General features: G+C 32.9%; 1 protein-coding gene across 19 annotated transcripts in view; it reads left to right on the plus strand.

Annotated features, from left to right (window-relative positions):
* Window positions 1–16,875, plus strand: part of LOC140437792 (uncharacterized) — a 102,785-nt gene that overhangs the window by 18,847 nt on the left and 67,063 nt on the right. For 6 of the 19 annotated variants that reach the window (XM_072527518.1, XM_072527531.1, XM_072527524.1 and 3 more), the window contains exons 7-20: window positions 1,592–1,894; window positions 4,430–4,753; window positions 9,431–9,748; window positions 9,857–10,174; window positions 10,346–10,672; window positions 12,752–13,078; window positions 13,190–13,516; window positions 13,605–13,931; window positions 14,020–14,346; window positions 14,458–14,784; window positions 14,896–15,222; window positions 15,311–15,637; window positions 15,748–16,074; window positions 16,186–16,512. In XM_072527518.1, the coding sequence (XP_072383619.1) occupies window positions 1,592–1,894; window positions 4,430–4,753; window positions 9,431–9,748; window positions 9,857–10,174; window positions 10,346–10,672; window positions 12,752–13,078; window positions 13,190–13,516; window positions 13,605–13,931; window positions 14,020–14,346; window positions 14,458–14,784; window positions 14,896–15,222; window positions 15,311–15,637; window positions 15,748–16,074; window positions 16,186–16,512 (4,533 nt within the window). The remainder of the gene's footprint in view (window positions 1–1,591; window positions 1,895–4,429; window positions 4,754–9,430; window positions 9,749–9,856; window positions 10,175–10,345; window positions 10,673–12,751; window positions 13,079–13,189; window positions 13,517–13,604; window positions 13,932–14,019; window positions 14,347–14,457; window positions 14,785–14,895; window positions 15,223–15,310; window positions 15,638–15,747; window positions 16,075–16,185; window positions 16,513–16,875) is intronic. The other 13 variants (XM_072527533.1, XM_072527538.1, XM_072527523.1 and 10 more) reach the window with 12 other exon arrangements.

The following is a 16,875-nucleotide window of genomic DNA, read 5'->3' on the forward strand; positions in this document are numbered from 1 at the left end:
CTAATACCATCAAAACGGGTTTCTCTTTGCTACATCGTACAAACTGGATGAAATGTTTCATAAACAACAAAAAGTTATCACATGTCATCCATCCAAAGGAATGAGACGCACCTACACAACCAGGAGGTCCATTGGCTACCATAACATGGAGAACCTATTTCATTAACCTTCCAATTTTCCGGAACAGATATTTGGTTGGCTGTTGCATATTGAAATGCAAATTTTCGCAAATCAGAAGTTGTAAGACCGTAATAAATTTTAGCAGAATGCTCAGTATATTCGGCAAGTTCCTCTTCTTCAGCATTGTTAAATATTTTTCTGGCCGTAGCGTAGCCGACTAAGTTCTTGTTACTGTTTTCAGCACCTAAGTTTGATTTTCTTTTCATATAGCGGTGCAATGTCATAAAATTAACTCCATAGTGAGTAGCAGCATCCCTAATTGACAAGTGTTCTTGTAAAACCGATTGCGCCGCCCTTTCAAATTGTTCGGTTGGAATAATACCCCTTGTGGTTTTCTTGGTATACGTTCGCACCATGTTAAGCTATCTGAAAACAACCAAAACAATTTCATGATAGAAAAATTTAATAAAACCTAATCTGTGTTTCTAACATGCTTTGCGAAAATGAATGTAGGTAGGTATGCTATTCATTACAAACAAATTACTATCTACAAAATATGTCTGATCATAATATTGGATTTTTAGTGAAATCATAAATTATGGTAACCATATTGTAACCATTGTAGCTATTTCGATATATTCTTACATTAACGTGTTCGGGGCAAGTTGTTACAGTAACAACCTAGCCCCAGATTATTGTAACAACTGGCCTCACGTGTACGAAATGAGGTTAAGTCAACGTTTTTTGGTAAATATTGAGAATTAATCACTAACAATAGCATGCCAATAACGAGAAATATATACGCTTCAAAACTATATAATACACATATTTATACTACTTACCAATTTCTCACAAATAAAAACAAAAGCCACCTGACAACGGTACAGTTTTAGACCCGAAACCACATTCTAAGCAATAACACTATGATGGATGTCTGACTTGAGTATCAATATCCGTTCACAGATGACGGGTCGGTTGACCCAACTTTCCATAAAATATCGGCAACTCATGATACTTGCTGCGTTTTAAAATAATTGTGTAACAACTTGCCCGTGTAACAACTTTAGAAGACGAAACAGGCTTTAAAGCCTACATACAAGAAGGAAGAAGAAGAAGAAGTCTAGTACATACTTATGCGTTTCGTCCTGCGGTCCTTAACAGATTCTGGTTATTATTTTGCATTTTAGTTTTAAACAATGCTCTTTGAATATCAACATGAGATCAAGAGACAATGCAATTTGCTTTTTTTGGGACTGGAATTAAGGTAGTTATATTTATGGTGTGTTGTGTTTGTTTCCAAGACTTCAGTTAATGTTGACTTTACTTCAGTTTCTGTCTATGAAATACTCATATCTTAGCTTTATCTTCTAGATGGACAAAGATATCAAATTAACATGATTTTCCATGTGTAATAAAATATTACTGACATTTTCTGTCTTATTCTCGTATTATAAAAATATTATTTTTCTAGATTTGGCAAAGTATTTTAAAGCAGTAAAAGACACTGATGCCAGTACTTGGTCTATTGAAGTAACTTCACCCGCTCCAACAGTAGACGAACTAAAAAAATACGAATTTCTCAATCTGGTACTGACTGCGACTGAAGACGGAGAAACCGATACGGCAAGCCTATTGGTCAAACTTCCTTCACATGTACTACAGTTTTCTAAAATTTTATACGAAGCTACTTACAATAACGATAATACTGTAACCATGTCAGATAAGATTGCGTTTACTACGGATGTGTCGTCTGTAGATATAACCGTGGATACAAGTAAGTAAATTAAGGTATAACAAATAATATTATCAATATAGTGGTAAATACTTTTCTTTAGATAGTTATGTTGAGAATTATACAAAATAATTTGGATTAAAAATAATTTGACATTTGAGATTCCAAAAATCTCAAATGTCAAACTGGTACGCCCATATCCGTAAATTATATGCATGTGAAAGAAACTTGGGATAGGAACTCAGATCACTCTTTCACGTACAGCAGTACAGGTACAACTTTGGAAAGAAACCAGTCGAATAAAAAGGCATACTATCTATAACCCACCCATTAGGAATCAAAATGGAAGTTAAGCGCGAGATAAAAAGCAAACGTATTTGCAAATCACTTAACATAACTTTTCAGACCAATGATGAGAAAGAAAACCAATTGTACGAACATGCAAAAGAAGATTTCGTCATCACTTTGAAACAACTTGCTCGTAAAGCTGTTGTTAAACTAACCAATATTATTAATGTGTCATTTAGAATGAATACGTACTTAAGTTATGAAAAATAGAAGAAGAATGAAACCCAAACCAGGTAAACCTTCCCAAAACGTTAGATCGTATTGGCCCCATCCCTGTTACTTGTTATATGAAAGCTCTATATAAAAAAAACTTGTGAAGAGATTAAATCCTATAATAAAACAGAAATACTTAATTCTTTTCCCATCAATTTGGATTTAGAAAACAAACACACAATCATCAAATAGGTGCATAGAAACACAAATTTAATTAAAAAGAAATTTGAAAAAAAAAGTATGTTCCTCTGTATTCTTAGACATAGGCTATCGATAAAGTATGGCAAAAAGGCCTAAAATACAGTGCAAACTTTTTACTACCAGATCTAATAAAATCCTATTTAATAAGACATTTCAGAATACACCAACAATATGCGAAGTTCGATTTAAAAGAAATTAGTATAAGAGTACCACAAGGTAGTCTAGTAAGGCCAATATTTTATCCACTATAAACAAATGGTAGTTCTAATTTTGAGTATGAGACTATTGCAACGTTTGCCGATAATATTACCATTCTTATTATTAGAAAAAACCACGAATAAGTTGATATAAAATTGCAAATATCGATAAATCATATTAATACTTGGACCTTAATTAAATCATATTAATCATATTAATACTTGGTATTAGGCTGAAAGAAAGCAAATTAGTGCATGTTTAAGAACAAACAACGCATGCATGCCCTATGCTAATACAGCAAAATAACTGGGAATGACACTTGACGCTAGGCTTCACTGGAAAGCCCACATTAAAAAATAACGTGAAGTACTTGATACAAAATATAAAAAATGTATCTGTATCTATAAAGCTTTTAGAAAGAAACAGGTTACTCCAGGTTGTCTGTACATCTGGGCGGCCCTGCTGTTGTTTGGTGTTAATAATGCATTCAATACGCTGCAGTGGAACGAGGTAATGAGGGCAATGGAGGAGAGAGAATGTCCTGGTTATCTGATCAATATGGTGGCGGAGTATCTCCCCGAGAGAAAGATTATGGTGGAAAAGGGCACGATCGTAGACGTGACGGCCGGAGTACCCCAGGGATCTGTCTTGGGTCCGACGCTATGAAACCTGGCATATGACGGGGTTATGCACTCTGGATACGGAGAGGATACAACCCCCTTCGCATTCGCGGATGACCTCGCTGTACTGGTAGTGGCTCGGGATGAACCAGATCCCAAATACCGGATTCGGAAAGCAGGTCGCATCGTAAAGAATGTCATAAAGAATGGAGAATGAATGAATGAATGTAGTGCTTCGGAAGTGATGCCCCGGCCTTACAGCGGCCATTCCTCTTCCAGATCGCTGGATGACAGAGCAGGGTCTGGTTTAGCAGGTAGGCATTCGGTACGTACTATCGCCGGAAGTACGAAGAACGAAACCTGCACTAAGGTCAGTCGGGCGGCGTCCTGGACTGAGATGTCTTTTGAAGATTCCAGACTCCCCTTCATAAAGACGAAAAAAAAGTTGTCTTCTGTACATAGTAAATTATTACATAATGAAATATGTATAAATTGTACTTGTACAATCATTTATTAAACCTATTTAGACATATGGTATTCAGTTCTGTGGCTGAGCCAGTCAAAACAATATTTAAGTTACATAACGTTTCCAAAATAAAGTATTAAGAAACATCGTCGATATCCCTTGATACTGCCATGATTTTTATAGAGACCTAGACATGCAAACCGTTTACAAGACCATATCCAAAACTGTAAGTAGCTTTTAAAAACGGTTGCTCTAATATTGTCGATATTATCCAGCTTCTCACCTATTTGCAGTATAAAGTACTAATGTAAAGTAAAATACTAATGGGTAGGACTAAAGTTTTAAGAATATATTTAAATTAGTTTAAAAAAAATTGCTAAATGATCTTTTTGAAAGATTGTTATGATAGAAAACTTTATAGAGTGTTTTATTTCAATAAAAAAACTTCATTACTCTGCTATAACAACGAAGTCGTTAATACTCTAAATAAACATGGCTCTATTGACTTTTTGTTAACATTGTGTTTTTTAGATTATGAAAAATATTTCGAAATAAGTCAGAAGGACAAGAATTACATAATAAAATCAACAACTACACCACTACCAGATGATATTCTCTTACAACAGACAGAAATTGCAGTCATCATAACCGCAAAAGATAGCTACCAGAATACTCAGCAGGCAGTTGTGAAGATGAGCTTGCCAGAAATTAACACTGAAACGGCTCCGAAGTTTTCTAAATCTTATTACAAATCCGAATACAAGCAAGGCCAAACTGATGATTACTTGGACTTTACGGATCCTGTAACTTTTGAAAACGTGGACGATATAACAACAGTTAACATCGATATAGATGGTAAGTTAATTTAATAATGTAATAACATAGCTATTCAATATTACACATATTTGGAAATTCCTCAGGGTCTTTCGTTAAAATTGATAACTGGGTAATATTGTTTGACCGTTTTACTGTGGTAGTCACCACAGGTCACGTTGCTTATGACAACGACAATGTCCTAACATCCTCACGTTCCAGCTCCAAACCATCGAAGACGTTAGAGATGTTGTGGACAGTTGTCCTCAACATTTCTGTTGACTCAGAGAAGTTTGATTATTATGCTCTTACAATCTCCAGCATAACAATCAGCTTAGCCCAATATTCGAATTACTCTCAGATGTAGCCTCAACTCTTTATCACCATTGATCTAAACGAATATGTCCCAGTCATATCATAATCCTTTTACAAATCCACTAAAGTTGACGAGAGAGACAGTCAAAACCAACCCAGATTCTCCCAAATATTTAAAAACCAAAATCTTCTCGGATCTAATTAAGAATCCTTTAAAATCCTTCACTCCGAAAATGGTAAGTCTGATATGCCTGAATATCTCTGCCTGTAGAAGTTGAGAAATTAAATATCTGTAAATTAAGAAATTCAGACTGTACTCCGTCTGGTCCTGGAGCTCTCCCTTCTTGTAGTGATATTATGGCTGCTCTTATTTCTGCCACTAGTATACGTGGTTCTGTTTCCGTAGTTATTGTGGACTGGTTCTCTCTCTCATCAAAAAATAAATTTTGTATGTAATTTTTCCAGGTATTATAAATAATCTCTTTGACCACAATTACCACTCCGTTGTCATTAACAAGTTTACTTACTCTTCTGTTTTTACATTTGCCTGTAATTTCTCTCACCTTTTTATGCACGTTAAAGTCGTCATATTTACTTTGTAGAATTTCCATTTCTTGGTATTTTTTCTCCAGTTCTTTCTGTTTGGCTTCTCTGATCTTTATGTCTATATCTCGTTGTAATGTTTTATACATAGAGTTATTTTTTTTTGTTTTTCCTTCTTTCTTCCATCAGCTGCAGAATCTCTGTCGTCATCCATGTCTTACTCTTACCTTTTTCGTTCTTCATAAAATTGTCTTTAATGCCGTCTATCGTTTTATTAAGGGATTCTATTGTCTCTTCTGAGCTTTCCATTGTATTATCGATTTCTTTGAATTTTCTATTTATTTATTACATTTCAGTTTTCTCATGTCATGTTTGTTTACAGTTTGCCTCGTGTTTTTTTTTAACTTGGTTCTATATCCACTAAAGGATTGTGGTCAGATTGAATATCAGAGCCTGGGTAGGTTTTAACACTGTTGAAACTATTTCGATATCTTTTGTTAACAAGTGTATAGTCTATTTGGTTTCTTATAATAACGTCTTCTCCGTTGTCTCTCGGTGATTTCCACGTATATAAGCTTCTAGGTGGTGGTTTGTAAAATGTGTTTAGCACGATTAAGACATTTTTAGCTGTAAAGATACTCGTTGTTTCTCCTCGTTGACTTCTCTCTCCTAATCCATGAGGACCAATATTTTGCCCTTTTTTTTTCGTTACCTATTTGAGCATTAAAATCTCCCCTGACTATAAAGAGTTCATATGTCGGTATATTTTTCGTATAAGACTAATTGTGTGCGGAAACGTAGAAGGACGTAGAGGCAGAGGACGCTCACCTATCCGATGGTCAGATCAAGTACAGAAAGCCACTAGAGAGACGTTTTCCGAGTCCATGAGAGCAGCCCAAAATCGCAAGAGATGGAGAGAATTGACAGCCCGCATTGTAGGAAATCACGATCCTCAGCAATGAGGAAACGACAAGAGAGAGAGAAGGCTGCTTATTTGTTTATAAAATTTTGATATTTACTCATGACTGTGATCTGCTGTGGGTGCATAGACTTGTACAATGTTAGTGTTCATCGGTGACGTATTTATTTGTAACAAGAGCATTCAACCGTTCACTGGTATGAAGTTGTTGACATGTTTGGCTATACTTTTAGGTGTGATAATTCCGACTCCATTTTCATATTTACCATTTTCTGTACTCTTCTATGTCACAATAACTTGAGTGAGGCCACCTCATTTCGCTTGTGACCATTAGTGCTATTTTCATGCGTTCCATTTCTTTGATTGCGCATTGGATTTTTCTCACATCTCAACTTCTTCTTCTTCTTGTGCCAGTCCTATCGGAGATTGGAAATCATAAAGGCTATCCTGACTTTGTTTACAGCTGACCTAAAGAGTTCATTAGTGGTACAGCCAAACTACTCTCTCAAATTACGCAGCCATGATATTCTTCTACGGCCTGGATTCCGTTTTCCTTCTATTTTTCCTTGCATTATATTTTGAAGTAATGCGTATTTATATCCTCTCATCAGGTGACCCAAATATTCGAGTTTTCTTCGTTTGATCGTTGATAAAATTTCTGGGTCTTTTCCTATCCTTCCTCCCATTACTTCAAAATTTGTAACTCTGTCACATCTCAACATAATGCTTCAAAAAAAATCAAAATCTGTCCCAATTACGATTAATAACATACATTTTTAGCATGTGTACTAAAGAGAACTCAACAATTCTGAAAGGATGTTTTTTGTGCATTCCTGATCAAGTTAAAGTAAACCATTCTTAATTCTAGTAGAGATACTTACAGAAGGATAGAAACTTTGAAGAAACGATCGATGGAAAATAAACAACTAATGAATGAACACCTAGAAAACTGACAGTATAGGTGGCGGAAGTTATTTACCATCCAAGTGCTAGTGCTCATTTTTTTTCAATTTTATTTTATTTGTATTCAAAAGATTTTTAATTTTTATGTTTTTCTCACCATTCAAATATATTTTCAGTCTAAAAATAAATCGACAATTTTGTCCTAAACTAATAAATTTTTATTTAGTTTCGCAGCCGTAGTGCATATTAGTTGTACAGTTGGTCGACATACATTTATCACTTTCTCTCTCTTTCTCTCTATCACTCACTCTGTCTTTTTCTTTACCCCTCAAATATGAAATTTTCGGGGGTAAAAATAAAACTTTTGTGAGTAAAAAGTATATATTTTTAATTTGCTATTTTAGTATAAACCTGTTAGTATTTTTTTCAACTTAACCAATTTACCTTTACCTCAATCTCTTCCTGGGTTGCATATCTCGCATATTTAGGGGACATTTTTAAGGGAATAAATATATTAAACAAATAATTGCAAGGAAAGAATATTAATATCATTTTCACGAGAAAAATAGTGTCAGCGATTGGATTAAAGCTGCAATATTGGAGACAGAAAGTAGAACAAAACAAGATAGCTTCTTTTTTAAGGTTAGCTTTGTTTTTGGAAGATTGTGAAACTATTACTTTTGCTGATATCATAGATACAATTGTAAGACATCAAACTCAGAAAGTGGTTTTTAGATTACTTTCCAGATCTTGATACACGTCCTGCCAGTTGGATTGTAGATCCTTTTAAATGTGAAATCCTATGATACCAGAAGAGACTTCAGGTTTGACAGAAGCAATTCTTGAACTTCGAACTAATACTGAAGCACGTATTCAATTTGAGAGTAAACCAAATCTGTCGTCTTTTTGGTTGTCAAAAAATTCAAAGGCTTTCAAAATTGCACATGAAGAGGCAATTAAAAGATTGTTGCCATTTAGAACAACATATTTGTACGAACAAGGCTTTTCCGCTCAAATTAACATAAAAACGAAGAACAGAAATCGATTAAATGCCGAAGAGTGTATTCAAATCGCTCTTACATCAAAAAATCACAATTTTAAAGCAATTGTATCGAACATTAAACAACATCATTTCTGAAAAATCTAGAAGAATATTTTCAATTTTTTTTTTTTTTTTTTTTTTTTTAATTTTTTCAATTCTAATTTTTGTTTGTACCACCATTACTATTATTACCGTACCCAAAATTGTTAATCCTCAATTCTCAATGGGTTTCAATTTGTTATGTACACTTGAGGAAAAAAAAATTCGCCCCCACAGAAAATATAAGTAAATGATAATTTCTTGTTATTTTGTAATTCATATGATACATCATCATATGATACATGATCATCTTGTAATTTTTTGTATTATTGAGTCTAATAATACAAGAAAAATATCATATAAATAACAAAATAATAAGAAATTATCATTTACTTATATTTTCTGTGGGGGCGAATTTTTTTCCTCAAATGTACATTACATATATTACAATTATTACCGTTAGGTATTACTAGGTATTACATTGATAAATTGAATAAAGTATGTTTAAATTAAATTTTTAGTTATTGTTTTCTTTTCAAAATTATATTTTGAGAAGTTATTTCTCAGAACACAAAACATTTATTAATGTTTTGTTTTGAGAACGATTTGCGAAGTGGAAATCGAAATGTCAAAATAAACTTATTTTAAAGTAAAATTATGGCTTATTCCCAATAAAAAAATAGAGAGCTGCCATTTAAATTAATTCGCCCAAATTCGATTGTCTCAGCACATTTTTTAAATGCTAAAAATGACGACAGGTCAAATAAAAACAATAAGTTTGGCAACAATTTAAGACTCCCCTCTCCGATTCCTTTCAGTATGAAATTTTGGGGAAGGTATTTCAGGCCACTAATATTGGTATGTCGTTTTAATTATGTCTCATGTCCTACCATTTTAAGTGCATACCCACCTTAAATTATTTCTAATACGGTATTATAATTTAATAAATATTTTCCAGCATACAGTGAAAATTTTGAAATAGTCTATGATAAAACTCAAAAGAAATGGCGAGTACATATAAAAGTCCCATTAACTTCTAAGGACTTCGATTCTTTGACAGAAATACTTGTAATCATGAAAGCTACAGAAACAGGAGTCACGAAAACTGGAAAATCCGTATTGGTAATAGACCTTACAACTGAAGTAGCTCCTCAATTCGTGGATTTGTATTATTCAGCTGAATATAAACAAAGCCAAACAAATTATATAGATTTTAAAACAGATGTTGCATTTGCGAAACATATTGATCCAAAAAATTTACAGATAACACTTGATAGTCAGTCAATGAAATCAAAATAGTAACAACATACACTGATAATTCACAGAACAACACAAACTTTATATAATCTATATTAAGATATTTAACATTTTAATGATTTTCTAGCTTACACAGACAATTTCGCAGTGGCTTACGATGCAGCTCAAAAGAAATGGCGTATACAAATAAAATCCCCTTTGGATTCTAAAGATTTTGAGACCTTATCAGAAATTGTACTGATCATGGAAGTTTCAGAATCGGGAGTTACTAAAACTGGAAAATCTGTATTGGTAATAGAACTTATAACTGAAGTCGGTCCTCAGTTTTCCAAATTGTACTATGCGGCTGAATACAAACAAAACCAAAAAGACTACATCGATTTTAAAGAAGATGTGACTTTTACCGAAGAGATTGATCCAAACAATTTAAAAGTAACACTGGATAGTAAGTTTTGGTAGATAAAAATAGCAACAATACACACTGACAATTTACAGAACAACACTATCTTTACATAATCTATATCTAGATTGTTACAAGATTTATGCTGACACTCTACAGAATAACACTATATTTATAAATTCTGCGTAGACCTTTAAAATTTTGTTCCTTTTCTAGCTTATACGGACAATTTTGCAGTCACTTACGATACAGCTCAAAAGAAATGGCGGATACAAATAAAATCGCCCCTGAATTCTGAAGATTTTGATTCTTTAGCAGAAATCGTTCTGACTATGGAAGCTACAGAGACTGGCATCTCTAAAACAGGAAAATCGGTTTTGGTAATAGAAATTAAGAAGGACGAAACAGTAACTGCACCACAGTTTACCGATTTGTACTACGAGGCTGAATATAAACAAAGTCAAACAGATTATATAGATTTTAAAACAGATGTTGCTTTTACCGAAAAAATTGATCCAAAGAATTTAAAAATAGCACTGAGTAGTAAGTTTACCAAATTAGTAACAATTTTAATGATCGTCGATTATTATAACATCTAATTGCAGAACACAAACAAATGTTCACACTCGTTGTTACTTTTATAGATTACTAGAAACTGAAGACTTACTTTTATTTTTTGGCAGTTTTTTGTTTGTCATTTTCTGGTTTTGAGGAGATAGAGCCTGATTAATCGTAGGTGTCAATCGAGGAAAACCTACCAACAGTATTTACGAAAATATATCTACTATGAAACTGATAGAAGTAGTAGTTTTTACAATTTCTTTATCTTTATTCTGTTTTCTTTCGGATATTTTTTTTATATTTTGTAGGACATCTATTTGCTTATTAATAACAATCCCTCCATGGACATTGATATTCAAGCACTATTCTTCTATTTAATAAATTTCAAAGGTTGAGCGTAAACTACCCGTTGCTATTCTCACATTCAAAAATCAGTGTTCTTGCCTCATCTTGATAATTAATTATGGTTTTTATAAAATTTACTTTCAATAATTATTCCAGTCTGGTCTTCTATTCGCTACATATATCTACCAGTTAATCTACTTAATCTTAAATGCTTTTCCATGCGTTGCTGTCACCTTTTTTACACTTAGATTTCTTCTGAGACTATACCGTTGCATTTAACAGCACAAATGATTTACAAACAGCGTTTCTATTAATTTTTTTCTGTCTTTTGTATCGTAGGCGCTTTTGTAATCAATGAAAAGTACTTGTGCTGAAATGTTGTATTCATAGCAATTGATCAAGATTTGTTTTAGCATAAAAATTGTATCGGTTGTTGATCTTCCTTTCCGAAATTATCCCTAGTATTCTCATAGATTCTTATCTACATATATTTCTAATCTATATCTAATAAGCATATTCCTCTATAGTTTGCGCATTCAGTTCTATCTCCCTTTTTGTGTGTAGGAATTATAATTGACATATTCCATTATTGAGGCATTTCTTCGGCATCCCACACTAAGTATTAGCTCACTAAGTTGGTTTCTTCAATTTCTTCTATTGCTATTTGAGGTTTAGAAACAATATAATTTTCTTTAGTAGTCACTCCTACATTATTAGCATCTCTTCGAAATATTCTTTCCACCTTTTACATATTTGGTCTTCGTCCACTATCAAGTTTCCTTGCTTATATTTTACATTTATCCTTCTTCTCTGATACCCAGTTTTAATGTATTTCACCTCTTTGTAAATTTTACACTCTTTTTATTTTTGTATTTCACCTCTTTTTATCTTTTTATTTCATTTTTCTTGTAATTTTCTAAAATACGCTTTACTTTATCATCCATATACTTTCGTTTCCGCTCCCTTAAGATTTTGTTTACTTTTTTCCATGTTCGGCCTTATTTTTGCGATCGTAAACTTAATCTCAAATCTGATCTTTTTTTAACTCTGTTCTACATTCGTTATCGAACCAGTGGTTTTTTCTAAATCACCTTGTTCTTGGTATGTTCTTCGACGTTGCTTCCTTTATAGTGTTTGTCATTTTCAAGAAATTTTGTTGTATGTTACTCACAGTAGCAGTATCTTGTTTGGCATAAGTTTCTTGTATATACTTTTGATAATCCTGCACTACCTCAAATTTTCGCAGTTTTTTTAAATTAAATTTACGTTGCACTTTCTTTTTCCGTTTATGCTTTTTAACTATTGCTTCTCTCATATTAATTCTAACCAAAAAATGATCTGAGTATACGTCAGCCCCTCTGCAATTTTCCACGTTTCTTTATATATATATATATATATATATATATATATATATATATATATATATATATATATATATATATATATATATATATATATATATGTACTCATTATTTTCATCCTGTTTTCAATTGGGAATGTAATCAATCTTTGGCCATTATCATTTGTAACTAAGATGTATTTAGGTTATATGTTTTGTTTCAAGTTTGTCGAAGAAACTATTATCCAGTGCATGTTTATCTCAAGATATATCCTGTTAATCTGTTATAACAAAATGGAATTTTAAACTGACACTCTACAGAATGACACTAAATTTAAGGATCAACATTGACCAATAAATGTTTGTTACATTTGTAGCTTATACCGATAATTTCGGAGTGACTTATGATACAAATCAAAATAAATGGCGTATACAAATAAAATCTCCTCTGAATTCTGAAGATTTTAACTCTTTATCAGAAATCATTCTGACCATGGAAGCTACAGAGTCAGAAGTCACTGAAACAGGAAAATCAGTGTTGGTTGTCGAACTGAAAACAGACACAACTGAAGTTGGACCACAATTTAAGGATTTATACTATCAAGCTGAATATAAACAAGGCCAAACTGATTATATAGACTTTAAAACAGATGTTGGTTTTACCGAAAATATTAATCCAAAAAATTTAAAACTAGCTCTAGGCAGTAAGTTGTCTACTAAATCAAAATAACAATATTTATGCTGACACTCTACAGAACAACACTATGTTTATATAATCTCCGATCAGACCTTTAAATCTTTGTTCCTTTTTTTAGCTTATACGGACAATTTCGCGGTCACTTATGATACTGCTCAAAAGAAATGGCGTATACAAATAAAATCTCCTCTGGATTCTAAATATTTTGATACCTTATCCGAAATCGTACTGACCATGGAAGCTACAGAGACTGGAGTTACTAAAACTGGCAAATCTGTGTTGGTTATCGAACTCAAAACAGACGCAACAGAAGTGGGACCACAATTTAAGGACTTATACTATCAATCTGAATATAAACAAGGCCAAACTGAATATATAGATTTTAAAACAGATGTTGCATTTGAAGGAGACGTTGCTGCGGAGAAACTAAAAATAACGCTGAACAGTAAGTTGTCGATTATAGTCAAATAACAACAATTTACACCCACAGTACAGAATAACATTATATTTATATCATTTTGTTCCTTTTCTAGCTTATACAGACAATTTCGCGGTAACTTATGATACAGCTGAAAAGAAATGGCGTATAAAAATAAAATCTCCTTTGAGTTCTAAAGATTTTGATACCTTATCAGAAATCGTACTGACCATGGAAGCTACAGAGACTGGAGTTACTAAAACTGGAAAATCTGTGTTGGTTATCGAACTCAAAACAGACGCAACAGAAGTTGGACCACAATTTAAGGACTTATACTATCAATCTGAATATAAACAAGGCCAAACTGAATATATAGATTTTAAAACAGATGTTGCATTTGAAGGAGACGTTGCTGCGGAGAAACTAAAAATAACGCTGAACAGTAAGTTGTCAATTATAGTCAAATAACAACAATTTACACCCACAGTACAGAATAACATTATATTTATATCATTTTGTTCCTTTTCTAGCTTATACAGACAATTTCGCAGTAATTTACGATACCACACAAAAGAAATGGCGAATACAAATAAAATCTCCTCTGAGTTCTAAAGATTTTGAATCCTTATCAGAAATCGTACTGACCATGGAAGCTACAGAGTCAGGAGTTACTAAAACTGGAAAATCTGTGTTGGTTATCGAACTGAAAACAGACACAACAGAAGTGGGACCACAATTTAAAGACTTGTACTATCAATCTGAATATAAACAAGGCCAAACTGATTATATTGAATTTAAAACAGCTGTTGCTTTTGAAGAAGACATTGATCCGAAGAATATAAAAATATCACTAGACAGTAAGTTGTCGATGAGAACAAAATAACAACAATTTACACTGACACTCTACAGATCACCGTTATATTTATACAATCTTTCATTAGGTCATTAAAGTTTTCTTCATTTTTCAGCTTATACCGACAATTTCGCGGTAACTTATGATACAGCTCAAAATAAATGGCGTATACAAATAAAATCCCCTCTGAATTCCAAAGATTTTGAATCTCTATCAGAAATCGTACTGACCATGGAAGCTACAGAGTCAGGAGTTACTAAAACTGGAAAATCTGTGTTGGTTATCGAACTGAAAACAGACTCAACAGAAGTGGGACCACAATTTAAGGACTTATACTATCAATCTGAATATAAACAAGGCCAAACTGATTATATTGAATTTAAAACAGCTGTTGCTTTTGAAGAAGACATTGATCCGAAGAATATAAAAATATCACTAGACAGTAAGTTGTCGATGAGAACAAAATAACAACAATTTACACTGACACTCTACAGATCACCGTTATATTTATACAATCTTTCATTAGGTCATTAAAGTTTTCTTCATTTTTTAGCTTATACCGACAATTTCGCGGTAACTTATGATACAGCTCAAAATAAATGGCGTATACAAATAAAATCCCCTCTGAATTCCAAAGATTTTGAATCCTTATCAGAAATCGTACTGACCATGGAAGCTACAGAATCTGGAGTTACTAAAACTGGAAAATCTGTGTTGGTTATCGAACTGAAAACAGACACAACAGAAGTGGGACCACAATTTAAAGACTTGTACTATCAATCTGAATATAAACAAGGCCAAACTGATTATATTGAATTTAAAACAGCTGTTGCATTTGAAGGAGACGTTGCTGCGGAGAAACTAAAAATAACGCTGAACAGTAAGTTGTCGATTATAGTCAAATAACAACAATTTACACCCACAGTACAGTATAACATTATATTTATATCATTTTGTTCCTTTTCTAGCTTATACAGACAATTTCGCGGTAACTTATGATACAGCCCAAAAGAAATGGCGTATACAAATAAAATCTCCTTTGAGTTCTAAAGATTTTGAATCCTTATCAGAAATCGTACTGACCATGGAAGCTACAGAGACGGGAGTTACTAAAACTGGAAAATCTGTGTTGGTGATCGAACTTAAAACAGACACAACAGAAGTGGGACCACAGTTTAAGGACTTGTACTATCAATCTGAATATAAACAAGACCAAACTGATTATATTGAATTTAAAACAGATGTTGCTTTTGAAGAAGACATTGATCCGAAGAATATAAAAATATCACTAGACAGTAAGTGGTCGATGAGAACAAAATAACAACAATTTACACTGACACTCTACAGATTACCGTTATATTTATAAATCTTTCATTAGTACATTAAAGTTTTGTTCATTTTTTAGCTTATACAGACAATTTCGCGGTAACTTATGATACAGATCAAAAGAAATGGCGTATACAAATAAAATCCCCTCTGGATTCTAAAGATTTTGAATCTTTATCAGAAATAGTACTGACTATGGAAGCTACAGAGTCTGGAGTTACTAAAACTGGAAAATCTGTGTTGGTGATCGAACTTAAAACAGACTCAACAGAAGTGGGACCACAGTTTAAGGACTTATACTATCAATCTGAATATAAACAAGGCCAAACTGATTATATTGAATTTACAACAGCTCTTGCTTTTGAAGAGGACATTGATCCGAAGAATATAAAAATATCACTAGACAGTAAGTTGTCGATGAGAACAAAATAAAAACAATTTACACTGACACTCTACAGATCAACATTATATTTACACAAACTTTCATTAGATCTTTAAAATGTTGTTCATTTTTCAGCTTATACAGACAATTTCGCGGTAACCTATGATACAGCTCAAAAGAAATGGCGTATACAAATAAAATCCCCTCTGGACTCTAAAGATTTTGAATCTTTATCAGAAATCGTTCTAGCCATGACAGCTACAGAATCAGGGGTCACTAAGACCGGAAAAGCTGTGTTGGTTATCGAACTCAAAACAGACGCAACCGAAGTGGGACCACAATTTAAGGAGTTATACTATCAATCTGAATATAAACAAGGCCAAACTAATTATATTGAATTTAAAACGGATGTTGCTTTCATGGAAAGTATTGATCCAAAGAACTTGAAAGTATCACTAGACAGTAAGTTGTTAAATATTGCCAAATAACAACAATTTACACTTACACGTGATAAAATAACGCTATATTAATATAATCCATATTTATTAATCACATGGTGACATATACACATAAAGCAAAATTACCAATAAATTAACCTTTTAGGTTACAAACAACCATTAAGTTCGTTTAATCTATCAACTCTGGAATTGCGTACAAAAAATCTTAGCAGCTCTCATTACACGATGTTGAGTGACAGAATTTAGAGTAAACGTTGTCGAAATTTAGAGCATCTGCTAGCTTGGCGTCCTTCAGAGAGTTGCATATGTCTTCGCTGGAGAAAAAGTGATATTATTCAAATGTTGTGTGGCATTATGTTTTTAAATC

Source organism: Diabrotica undecimpunctata, chromosome 3 (genome assembly GCF_040954645.1).
Source record: "Diabrotica undecimpunctata isolate CICGRU chromosome 3, icDiaUnde3, whole genome shotgun sequence".
Taxonomy (NCBI): domain Eukaryota; kingdom Metazoa; phylum Arthropoda; class Insecta; order Coleoptera; family Chrysomelidae; genus Diabrotica; species Diabrotica undecimpunctata.